General features: G+C 41.8%; 1 protein-coding gene across 3 annotated transcripts in view; it reads right to left on the bottom strand.

Annotated features, from left to right (window-relative positions):
* CDKL5 (cyclin dependent kinase like 5) overlaps positions 1 to 13102 on the bottom strand; it is a 165037-nt gene that overhangs the window by 22627 nt on the left and 129308 nt on the right. For 2 of the 3 annotated variants that reach the window (XM_019755452.2, XM_019755453.2), the window contains exons 11-14: positions 12398 to 12549; positions 6840 to 7803; positions 2984 to 3085; positions 2614 to 2719 (exon numbers count right to left, since the gene is read on the bottom strand). In XM_019755452.2, the coding sequence (XP_019611011.1) occupies positions 2614 to 2719; positions 2984 to 3085; positions 6840 to 7803; positions 12398 to 12549 (1324 nt within the window). The remainder of the gene's footprint in view (positions 1 to 2613; positions 2720 to 2983; positions 3086 to 6839; positions 7804 to 12397; positions 12550 to 13102) is intronic. The other variant, XM_074324175.1, reaches the window with a different exon arrangement.

The raw sequence follows: 13102 nt of genomic DNA, 5'->3' as shown, positions 1-13102 counted from the left end.
CCCAGGGGACACTCCCCCGACCCACACTGCTTATAAGAGTAACGTGCGAAGGTCAGTTCACACCAGGCAATATGTATCACATCAAAAGGCAATATAAACTGACCTGTCAGTTGATAAACTGAAAAACATTGTAGGATATTTAAAAACATGAATATGAGAGCCCTCCCCTTTACTGTTTTGACATTCTTTGAGGTTGAGGCTTTCTTATATCATAGACCCAACTATGCAAAATCTATTCTTAGTATGAAGTGATGCTTAACAATATGTGTGCTGGAATATACAAAGTGCCGTTTAAGCCTTCACATTTGGGAGGTAGCATCAATTTCATATTTTTAAAACTAGTTCCAAAGAAATTTGGTTACTTGCACAAACATACTGTTTTTTCTCTGAGTTCTCAATCCAGGAATGAACAGAAAGATAAACCACACTGTATGTGAGCAAATACTTTTCTGCTTTTTTTTTTTTTTTTTTTTTGAGGAGGGAGTTACTACCTTTTTATGTCAATTTCTAAGCTTGGTCATAAGTTAAAATATATTGCAAATTTCATCACAAAAGGAATATACAAGCTGTATATCAAGAAGAATGACACCATTTCACTTGCCTCTTGACCAGTGGGACTGAAAATGGGAAGTATTCTGAAAACATCTGTCATTTTGGTGATACCACTATATCTTCATCCAGTTAGATTTAGTAGCATCACTGAAATGGCAGCTGTCGCCAGATGTTTTGCCTAGTTAAATATTTTCCTTCTATTTTTAGACTTTCTAAAATAAAAATGTTCTGCCTGCCAGACCCTGAAATGGATTATGAAGAAGATGAATGAGGGGCTTCGCTGACATTAAGTAATTTAATTCATTTGCAACCAAAATAAAACTGTTTCCAGAGGTGAAAGACTAATTAATTTAAAATTCTGTTAACATTTTATATTAAAGTATATTCTCCAGACATCGATAGAAATAACACATGTATGGTCCGTCTTGGAAGTAAAACTTACAGTGACAGAAGAAAAGGCTTTAGCTCATGTATACTACAGTATTTTGTTTTAATTAACTTTAATCTTAATTAAAATTTTAGTCTCCTAAGATTCTAAAGTAACCATGGCATGAGACAAAAATAATAAATGCATTAAAAGGCATATTCAATGTCTTAGGCTGTTTTCAAAGGTGGGGCTGGGAGGGAACAAAGCAGCCTAGTTACTCAATATACATTTAGCCTTGAATAACACTTGTATGTATTTATTTAGCTCAGGTTCCTGGTTAAAATGATCAAGCAGCTGTCCATATCCCCTTCCCCAATTCCTGCCCCTTTTCTGCTGTCTTCCCAAATCAACAGCAGTGAGAAGCCAGGCAATATGGGTGTGGGTGGCTGTAGAAGGTTGAGGTCACCCTTGAAACCATTGAGAAGCAGAGCCTCCCAGACCTAAGACCTTGCCCTGCCCTAGTGGGCTTGCTGTCTGTCTCCCCACTAGGGTCCCACTCTATTACTACATAGCTCCTCGAAGGGGATGCCTTTCTCTGTCAATATCTCCTAAATCCATACAGTCCCCAAAGCATCTGTTTTTCTTGTCTGTTAAACATCGAAGTACATTTTAAAGGCTTGTAAGTACACTTGAAGATTTTCTTTCACTCAATCAACAAATATTTGTGAAACTACCAGCCAGTATGCTAGTGAATGAGGGTGAAAGAGAAAAGATAAAGGGCCTCACAATCTTGTGAGGGAAATGCAGACAAAGAATCGGTACCATGTGTGGTCTGTGTCGTGTTAGAGGCCTAGACAAGAACCACGGGTGGAACAGAGGAAACTTCACTTCATCTGGGTGGGCAGGGAAGACATCACACTGCAGAGGACCTCCAAGTAGAATCTTTAAAGGGACAGAAACAAACTATCCAGGCAGCAGGAGTGTTTCAGGCCAGCAGAGAGCATGGCCTGTGTTGAGTCCCACAGGCTGGGCACCAGAGAGGAGGGGGAGCAGCTGGAAAAGATGCAGGGCCAGCACATGGAAAGTCTGGAATGCCATCCTAGGGAATTCAGATTTTGTCCTGACACCAATGGGAAGCCACCAGGGGATCTCAGCAGGGGAGAGATAGAGGACTGGGGGAGGGGTGGGGGAGGACAATGGGTTGCCTTGCTCAATTTATTTTCCTGTAGCATTGATTACCTTTTACTGCTCTAATAATTATTGCATTTAGTGTTGCTCTCTCCCCATGAGAATGTGAGCTCTGTGAGGGTGAAGACCTTTAGGTGTCATGTTCTAAACTAGAACAGGGCCAGGCACATAGGTGATATCGGTAAGTATTTTATTACTTATCCGAATGAATGAATGGGGTGGTCAGAACACAGCTTTAGAAGGATCATTCCAGGGACCGTTTTGATGGTGACCTTGGAGGTAGGAAGATCAGATGAGAGGCTAATCAAAGAACCCAAGTCAGAAGCCTCGAGGACCTGAAGTAAGACAGAGGGACCCAAAGCGGGGAGAAGTGTTCGAAGGTGACAGTGCAGGTGAGAATGACACTGACCTGAAGCCAGGGCAGTGAAATGTAGTGTGTGTGGGGTGGGCTGGAAGTGCAGTGAGGGGGAGAGGAGAGAGGCGTTGGCGCGAGGGGCCAGGCTTACCTCGGTAGAAGCTGCCAACTCTCCTTGGAACAGGATCATTGTACAGATGTCTATTTTCTTTGGGGGCGGTGCCATCATCGGAGTGAGGGTCATGATACGCTCCACCCTGAGACAGGAAACAGGTTTATATAAACAGCCTGTGAACCTAGGACAGGGCATCATTGAGCTCTAATTTAATCAAGGATCTTTTAAAGAGAACGCTCAGAATTATAGCATGAGGAAAACTATTTACTTTATAAGCCAGTCCAAATTATTTGTGGGAGATTGGGTATGACTACATTTTAAAAAAATAGGCTATCATGATATCGAATGATCAATCTTTACAGACAGGCTTTATCATAAAATGGTAGCAACTCTGGAGAATTCAGACCTCAGACTTCTGCCGTGCGTGGAATGAAGAAGTGCCTTCTCTGGAGGGTTCTTTGACAGAAGATCGTGCCACAGTCATCTCTGGAGGAAGCTGTTCCCCAGGCTGGAAGTCAAATTTAGAAGGATTTATAAAATTGCCCTTATAAATGATGAAAGTCACCTAAATTGCCACGGGCTTTATTTGGTATAACCAGTACCTTAACTGACTTAAAAAAAAAAAAAAGTTAGCTGGCTAAAACACAGATTGTCCCATAAGAGTGAATCATCTGATGAATGTAAAATAAGTCAAACAAATGTCACACAGATGGAAAGTGAAATTCTCATTAAAGTTAAGGCAAGTAGGGAATGAATTACTCTGAAAATAGTTCAATTAATTATTAAAAACAGAGAAAATTATCTTCCTAATATCTAGACAGTCATGATTCTGAGCAGCACTCTAATTAGAGATTCTATTAGTTACCCCAAAATTTCTCTAGCAGATTTTAGGCTGAGTTTTCCAAAACGAACTGTACAGAATCAAAATTCTTTTTCATGAAGGACTTATATGGCAGATTCAGATGAAAACTAAAGTCCTTTAAATGTATCAAGGAATCGAATCAATACTCTTAGTTAATTTCTGTCTTAAAATTCCCTAATTACTGTAGTTTGTGTACTTAAGGTCTCCTCTGAATCTTCTCCAGGATAACAGTACTTATATTTCATGCATTTTCATTATCACGATAGCACTCAGCTCCGGAGACACTACCGATTTCTTTCAAGGAAGTGAGTCACAAGCTAAGAGTAGCCTTGGTCCATAATGGTGTTCAGTGAGGAAAAAAGTAGCATTTTCTACACTTGGAAAAAAAGATTAAGGAACAAAATTACCAAGCCATTAAGAGGAGTTAGCTGCATTGCACTATCTGTACATTAGGCACAGAACGAGTATTATGTTGAGCCTTATGTGATGTATCAAAACTATTTTATTTAGAATTTAAAATATGAGTCTCTCTTTCTCCCACTCACTCCCTAAATGTACTATGAAAGGATTCTAGGCAGGAAATTAGCCAATGAAGCCTTTCTTCTTCTTTCTACTTTGTGACAAAATCTCATGAATTTTATCACCTGTATTGTTTACAAAGGCCTCTAAAAAGTACTTTAGAGAACAAATGATTTACATCTAATCTAAACTCTTAAGTGCTTAGTGTGAGTCTAGTCCCCTTGCTCTTGAACGTGGCCACAATACTTTGCAAGAGAGTGATTTCCATCATTTATTCACAGCTTTAGTTACTTGTCAAGCTGTCTGCCGTCTTTGTGCCTTGAAACTTGTCCTTTCTGGCAGCTTAGCACTGTACCTCCTGAACTGGGCTTAAAATTCAGTATAACAGTTGGATCTATGCTTAGCCCACAGCAACTGTTTATAATTAGCTGATTTCCACCATGTTCACAAAGCCTTTTTTCTGGAACTTTCAAAGAGCAGTCCACTTGTCGTTTTTCCAAGTTAAAGCCTTTCGTTTTTCTTCTTCTCTGTTTACACTGTGCTTAGTGCTAGCATTCTTTACCTGGGTTTGACCTCCATGTAACGTCTCCGGGCAGCTGCCAGGCTATGGAGAACTTTCTAGGCCCTAGAGGTTCTCTCCTCTCCAGGGGGACTCTTCCGACCACCACTCTGACTCCAACCACGGCATCTCCTGCCTGCCTCTCACCTGGGCACCAGATGATCTTTCCAAGCTTGTGCAAAACACCTCTGCCTAGGGGCCCAGGGTCACTTCATCCTCAACATGTCAGCATGATACAGTGCAAAGAGCGCTGGCCAAGGACCAGGACATTGCCTCATGATCCCCGCTCCGCCCTGAACTACTTGGGGAAACTTGGGCAACCCAGCCAACTTGCTCATCTGTGAAATGAAGAGGTTGAATTCAGTGACTTCAAAAGTCCTCTCTTCTACTCTGAAAAGAAGCTCCTACAAAAGCAACCTTGAAGGCTTCCTTTTTCCCATATTCAGTCCTTCAATTCACAAGTCCCATTGTTTCCACTTCTGAGGAAGTCTTTAAGACCCACTCTTTCTCTGTTTTCCCACTGGTACTGCGTCCAGAACACACTTTCCTCTTCTCATGCTTGGATTATTGCAAAATCCACCCCAAATCTTGCATGTTCATTCCAGCAATGTGGAATAAGCTGCAATCCTCACAGCACACCATGCAATTTATTACCCCCCTCCTCCTTGCAACGCTCTTTCCTGCTCTCCCTTTGAGCCTCTTTCCTGATGTCAACTCCATTTTCTTCCTAGTTAAGTCCCAGAAGGCTCTGCTCAGATAGATGCCAGCTCCCTTGGGGGCCTCCTGCCACCCTGCCTGGACTGTGCCGCTTCTCTCTGTGCCCACGGCATACATACCTCTAGCACAGCGTGGGCATGCAGGCTCACAGTATTTTAACAACCTATCCGTTGGCAAGGGTGCGACCTCACCCCGGCCTACACACTCCAAGAGGACAGGGACCACATCGTTTTCAGCATTCTCATTAGAGCCTATCATGGAGCCTAGCTCTTCCCAGAGCCTAGCTCAGTCAGTGCCTGAACACATCTTCATTCTCTAGCCATTCAAATCCTCTCCACATCCTCGTTCGGAGCAAGACCTTTCATTGCCCCTAAAGCCATTTCTGACTGCTCCCGCTCACAATGCTTTCTCCCTGTTCTCAACTCCTATTTATAGCCAGTGCCATAATAATGTGCTTCTTAATTATTTCATTGTTATCATGTATAATTTAATCTTCCCTGAGAGAAGTTGCTCAAGGGCAAGAACCCTACCTCAGACTCTTCTGAGCGCCCGAGAATACCCAGCATAGAGGTGTTCAATGTCTAAAGAACAGCCTCCACCATCGCAGCAGCAGCAGCAACAACTAAACTTTGACACTTACTGTGACGGGCACTGGGCACAGTGCTTTATACACCGTCTTTAATTCTTACAGCAAACACAGAGAGATGGGATCCCTTTCCCAAATTCACCAGTTTGAAGCACCTGGCTTCCCAGCTGAGCTTATCACTGCCAGTGCCCTCTCCCCAGCACTCGTCTTGCTAAGCTTCCCATTACACAATCCATCCATATCTCCTGGGGTTCTGACACACGCCCATGAACCTGTTTCCATAGCCTCTGAAAGGGGACTACTTTCCCTACTCAATCTATTTGCTTCTTCTGACATTGATTTTCTCTGCCTTCACTTCTTTGTTGCAGGGAAATGTTTCATATGACTAAATATAATTTTAAAAAACACATTCTGTCATAAGAATGCTGCTTCTTTTAAACAAGTTAGTGTCAGCTCTAGAGTCTGAAGATCAATAAGATGGAGGAAGTATGATGCTAAAAAACATTGCCTTGAGATTTAAAAACAATCCAAAAGACTAAAAACTAACATTTATCCCGGCCTGAAGTTAAATTTAGTGATAGCTCTAGATACATTTACAAGTTTTCAGTTCATTTAAGATATTGAGTAATGTCTTAGCAAAGGGATTGGTTTAAGCAAATGTGGTTTGGAGAAATTAGAGGGAAATCCCCATAAAATTCACACTGATTTTTGAGAAAATTAAAAACTAACCCATAGAGCCAATGAATTCTATAATAAATCAAAATAGGAGTCTCTCAATCAAATATGCCAGAAAGGAACATTTAAGAAATGAAACAGATTTCTAAAAAGGAGCTTTCTGAGTTCTTAACAACCGGCTTAAATCATTTTTGTTTTTAACAGATTAGTCCTTCAAGTACTGCTTCCCTAACTGCATCCTATCAAGAATGGCTAACCTCCTGCAGTAGGGAAAATTGCAGACTGACCCCTGCACCACCTTCCCACGGTGAGCCAATAGGTCCAGGCAAGGCCCTCAGCTGTACCTGAGGTGATAAGAGCTGCAGGCTGTTGGCTCTGGCCGCCATCCCTTGCCCTATGCTCAAGCTTCCGTCCAATCCTTTGGCTCTCACTTTGTCCCGGGTCACATACATGGAATGCCTGTGTGGACGCTGCTGGGAGGAGAAGGGGCTGGTGTAGCCCAGCCCATAAGAAAAGGATTCATGAGGTGTAGACAGGGAATGGGAATGGCTGTCCATATGCTCAGGCAGCTTCAACTCCTCCATAGTTTTTGAGTGCCTGGCTGTGGTTCGGCGTGAGTCGAGAGTGCCCTCACTTCGGTTATTTCTCCCCAAGGGGCTGAGCAAAGTTCTCGTGTCGCTGTGCCTGGTGGGGGTTGGGCTGGTGGGAGAGTTCAAGTCCAAGCAGCTGGATGGGAAGTACCTACTGGTATTGGACTCTGCAATTTGGGCCCTGGCTTCGGAAAGGTTGCTTACGGACTTGGAGTCACTCAACGCCCCGTGGCTTTTGGCCTTGGTCCGGTAGGAGGGACTCCTAGAGGACTGGGGAATGGTGTCAATGTAGCTGTGCCGACTCTGCTTTTCGCTGGGCTGCAGGGTCCCGGCTTTGCTCTGCGAGCTCTCCATAAATGAGTGGCGGTTCTGCTGTGATCTGCTGCTCGATTTGAGGTACTTTGTGCCCGGGCCTTCTGAAGGCTTTGGGTCAATACTGAAATCAAACTCTGTCTTTGACTTGGCTTCTTTTGGGCTGAGAATGTGTGGTAAGTTGTTGTTGGTAAGATCTTTGCTGGTAGAGCCAGGTTGGCTGCTTGCTTGGTAGGTTTTGGTGTGCATGGGGCTAAGAGTAGCCCCAGCAAGGTTTCCATTCAGGAAGCTTTCGTTGGCAGGAAGACCTTCCTCAGCCCGGGGCAGACCCACACTCAGGTTCTGGATGTCCTTGCTGTTAGATCTGTGGTGAGACTGCAAAGCGGTACTTTTGCTGGCTTGGTTTCTATGTTAAAATAATAAAAAAAAAGTATCTTAGTTTTCCTCAATAGTAAACACACAAAAAGTATCATAGAAAAGAGAACAAATACCTACAACATTTCAAAAATGAAAACATGTAAGTCTCTCAAACTCATGTCAACAAGTAACAACCATCAGAAGGAAGTGCCTCGGATCAAGTCTCTGCCACAAGGCGCTGGTCCTGATGAAATATGTTGGCATCCTCGAAAGTGCAGCTAACTGGCTGCCAATACAGTTCCTAACTGATAATCTGGGAAAACATGCTTTTGCTCACATGTGTGTTTGTTATAGAACGCCTGATCAGAAGACAGTTGAGTTATAGACAAACTCTTTATGATTCTTATGTCTGCATAAATGTCAGAAGGCAACATTTAGACTTGAAGGCCACGGTGTTCCTTGAACTTCATTTTTATTTGTCGAACTCACAGCCTGCCTCAGCAATCCATACTCACTGCATATACACAGACACCAGCAGTATCTCTTCCGCCTTCAGCCTGTATCATCAAAGAATGAGAATTCTAGCAATGCACTCAATAAAAGAAAATGACACTCGAAAAAGAAATGTAGACTGCCTGGTGGGGTTTGTTGGAAAACATGAGGATCAATGTTTATGTTTTAGAGAAGTGGCAAGACTTGGGCTACTTCAGATACCTCCTTGTATATTCAATAGGAATGTGTCTCTAACTGGATCACAGGGATCTAAAGAGTTCATTTGTCTCTAAAGGACACAATTTTATTCTCTTCTTCACTTCACACGTCATTATTCCAAACTGACCGAGGTCTCTAGGATTTAAAGCTTCATTTCCTTCTTGGTTTAAAATACAAAATATAAACCCAGAGGAAAACCTTGTCCTTTATTTGAAAGCTGAAACTGTCATCAGAGCAAGGTTATTTTGTTCTATTGTAATTATTTAAAGGATCAAATTATAGTTTGAGATAGGTGAGAATGTTTTTAAATGAAAAATAATTCCCTTTTTACTATGCATTTAGAAAATTTTCTTCCAAATATTGTTATTGCTAAATATGGTTTGACTTGGGAATTTTGTTCCCATCACATGCTAATGGAGAGAAAAGTCACTTTTTCCCTGTAGAATGGTAATCTGTGAACCTACGCCTTCCCATTTCTCCTGAGAATCCACTTGCTCAGGCATCAAAGGTAAGGGACCTTTCCCTCTGCTCCTACCTTTCAGTGTTAAAAAGGATCTGATACCAAGCAAGCCTGTACCAGTATGGAAGGCCTCACCTCCTAAATGTACTCGCTAATCTCTTGCCTTTGGGTCACAAGAATTGCAGCATTAAATAAGTCACTTAAATACAAGCTAACTAAATGGCAGATCCCAGACCCAGAAAGAAATTACAAAGAAAGGAAAAGTTTCACTTTCTGTTAAATGATGTTAACAGAGTCTATCCCTGGGTTAATCTGGGACAGTCCCCAAATCCTAAAGGCAGATTTTACACCATTAGTCTGTCAACTTATGTCTTGGCAACTAAAATATCTTAGCAACTTTCAAAACCCTACACAATGATAGACCAATAGTCTCACCCATAAATACATATGATTGTGTTAGTCTCCACTTGCCCAACCCCCAGTCCATTCTCCACTCCTCTCTGCCCCATCCTGGGCCTCAGTAGCCCAACTCTGCAGACTACATCACCCAGGCTCCCTTGCAGCCTAAGTCTCAGGTGGGCTTAGCAGTGCAAGGGGCTGGGGGCTGCCCTCCCTCCTCCTTCCCAGCATGGGCACCCTGACTCAGATCATAGCTGTGTCCCTCCAGATTACAGATCCCTCACGGGGGCTCCTCCTGCCTGGCTCCCCTGGGCTCTCATAACCTGATTTCCTCCCCTTTCTCTGCCAGGCCTAAAAAGAGTAATAGCAGAGATAACACATGCGGATATTGTGAAACGTCCGAAGCTCCAAAGAAGGCCAGAAAAGGAGAGAGAAAAGTGAAGACGGCTGCTAGTTTTTGAAAACTCTTGGAAAACACTGCTCTCAATGCGGAGCATGGACTTACACATTAGGAAGAACACAGTCATAATGATGTAAGATACAATTTCTAACAGGAAAAGCGAGACGAGCAAGTTAAGGTAGAAATATTTGTCAAAGAGTCAGGTTTCCCATAAATGTACTGAGTCTAAACCGCTATCACAAAAGTTACTGTCTTGATATTAACCTGAAGGCATTAAGCTTTGCACATAATTCCTATGTTGAAAGGGCATCAAATTATCTTCAAATTGGAGCCCTGCCAAAGCACAACAATAAAAAACTGCTTCGAAAATTCCATAGATCTCCTTGATACACAACTGTAAGGAATCTGTGTTAAACTGACAACCTCTTAAGAGGATTTAATATATAAACTCTTCTTAAATGGTTGGCTGGAAGGAAAGAAAAGGAAAGACAGGTAAACAGATAGCTAATCTCCTCAGTTAAAATAACTTTTCAAAGCAAACATTAAAGATACAAAGCCACACTTTTATGGAGAAGTCTGGCGAAGCAGGACTGGTGAGAGGGCAGTGAAGGGTAGGCTGAAGCACCATGCCGCCATGTTTAAGATGAACTTCAGATGAGTCTGAAGGAAACTTAGGCAGGGGCTAGGTGATGCAAGAGTCCACTGCCTCTCCTACAGAGACATGAGCTGGGACGACGACAGAAGACAGGGTGTGTATGTCTCAGGGACAAGGCAGGGGAGAGTGTGATTGGCAGCCAACTCTACAATGGTGCTGGGAAGTCCAAGGAAGCTATGGTCTGTGTAGAATTAGTGTTCCCAGCAAGAAAGGCTTCCATGGAGGAATAGGGACCATAGACAAGTGTGGAGAAAAGGACATTTCCAGATACACATAAACTAAGATCATTCCTAGAGAAACCATTTAGGACTTTTTCTTTAATGTATTCAACATAGTGTCAAGACCTAAAAATGAATTTTTCCAGAGATTTTTATTTACTTATAATTTCTGTTCTCATCTGCTTCAAAATGGGATTTGGGAGGACTCCTCAAAGACCCATATAAACCACATTTGCATCACCACACACATCCTCCTTGATAGATTAAAGAGGGTTCCCAAGGAGAGTCCTGGATCCCCACTGGGGACCTTTCAAGTGAGTCACTAGAGGACGAAGACACAGACCCCATTTCACGGCAGTCTTTGTATTTTACTAATCATCACTACAACACACATCAATAGCCAGTCTACTGAACTTTATATCATTGGGATCCTTTTTCTTTGTAAATGTAAACTAGAGGAGTCAAGTGACAGTTACAGGAGAAGGGAGACCAAAGCACTGGAACTGGGGGTGATCCCAGATAAGACAGGCAAAATGCAAAGGAGCAACCAAAAGGTGAACACTGTGCCTCGACTTAGTGGACTAAGATGTCACGCAAACAGACAACAAAGTGAACACAAACTCAGTTAAAAAGAATTTGAAATTGCTCCTAGGCCTCCTTTAAAAACTGCAGGTAGTTTATAAGGTGTGAGGGCAACAATACCAGAACTAATCACTTTAAAGAGAGTAAACAGCTGTAAAAAAACAATCGCACAGTTAAGCAGAGAAAACATCGGATAAATGGTTATTGCCAATTTATGAATGCACTCACAGATCTAAAAAGTACCAGGTCTTGAACTTTCAAAATTCCACTAGATTAAGAATAACTGTTCTACATCGAGAGAAAATTGGGGGATAATCGGAGAAAATTTATATCCAAAAAGCTTCATGTTAAGAATTACTGTTTTCTATTTCTCTTCTCACAGTAGATGAGATAAACTATTTCCTATTTCCCATAGTCTAAGCAACACCAGATGATAAGACCACTTTCTTAGGAGAGGAAGATAAGACAGGGAGCCCATGACAAGCACACTGCCCTCCAGTAAATGCAGCCAACAGAATCAGGGAATGGCAGTTCTGGGGACAGAACCTGATTGCATGGTCCAATCCCTTGTGGGTCCCTCCCCCTCCCCAGGAAACAGAGGTTTGTTTTGTTGTTTGTTTGTTTGTTTTTTAAAGATTATGCTGGAAAATTATATTTTAAAAAGCACCAATTTGAATCACTGTCTTCCATACTGACTTTACTATTTCCATATTCTTATTCTTATGAAAACATAACTTCTCAACTCAATAATTAAAAGACAAGAGCAACGAAAACACAAGATCCTTCTGTAGAGCCAGACCTACTTGGTTCAGTTGCAAAGATTATCTTCAGTGCCTCCCCACCCACCTGTGTTTGGTATCCTCTTCTCCCTCCAGAAATCCTCTTGCCCTCACACACCCTTCTTCATCACCCCTGGGTCCCATTTACACAGAATCTTCTAGCTCATGAGGCTAGAACCCGCCTCAGTTGCTAACCCATGCTACCTTTCCCAGTGAATGCATAGGTTTCCGTGATATACTTGTTAAAGATAAGAAAGTTTTAAAGACCCACACAACTCTTAAAATGTGGTTCTGAATCATGTAATAAGCATAAGGAAGATATTTTTGAATAAAGAGGGCTTTCCTTCTTTTCTCTAATTGCATCATTTAAGCAGCCACCTCCTCCACCTACTTGTAAGACCAGCACTGCATCTGTATTTCCTTAAAAGGGAATATTTACCTATTAGACAAAGTACTGCTTTCCACGTGATAAGGTTTCCTTTTTGCTGACCTTGAAGGGGAGCGATCCAAAAGTCTCTGGGTTTGAAATGTTGGGTGATTCAAACACTGTTCTGTCAAGTATCTGTCAGCTGGGTCCAACTTCAGTAAATTCTTAGGAAATAATGTTAGGATTGGAAAGAACATTACAAAATCAATTTTAAACTGTAATTTAAAAATCTTATTTTTTATTATAAAAGAAATGCACAGTCATTGCAGAATATCTAGCAAACACAATTTAGCCTAAAAAAAAACTTTTTCTAAGGACTATCTAAATCACCCATAATCTTGCCACTGTTGTCCTCTGGGGATATGCCCTCCCAGCCTCTTTAGAATACCATATTTTCTTTGAAGTTTTGTATCCTGCACTTTTCACTTACTAATCAAAAACACTTTTACAACATAATTTCAACATTTTAAATATTTTTTTTGAATAAGTATATATTCACATGAAAAAATACACATTATTTACCTTTCTCCTGTCCCCCTCTCCAGAGGCAGCCCATGTTATCAGTTTCTTGTGTATCCTTCCATAAAAATATTCTGTGCATATCTCTATCTGCTTTTATTTTACCCAAATATTAATAGCAGCATACACAATGGTCTGTACTTAGTTTTATTTCCACCGGACATTAGATCTTAAGAGATCATTTCACATCGGTAAAGA

This window comes from Rhinolophus sinicus, chromosome X (assembly GCF_036562045.2).
Source record: "Rhinolophus sinicus isolate RSC01 chromosome X, ASM3656204v1, whole genome shotgun sequence".
Classification (NCBI taxonomy): domain Eukaryota; kingdom Metazoa; phylum Chordata; class Mammalia; order Chiroptera; family Rhinolophidae; genus Rhinolophus; species Rhinolophus sinicus.
Note: the sequence above shows the minus strand (reverse complement) of the source record. Positions and strands in the feature narration are given on the sequence as shown.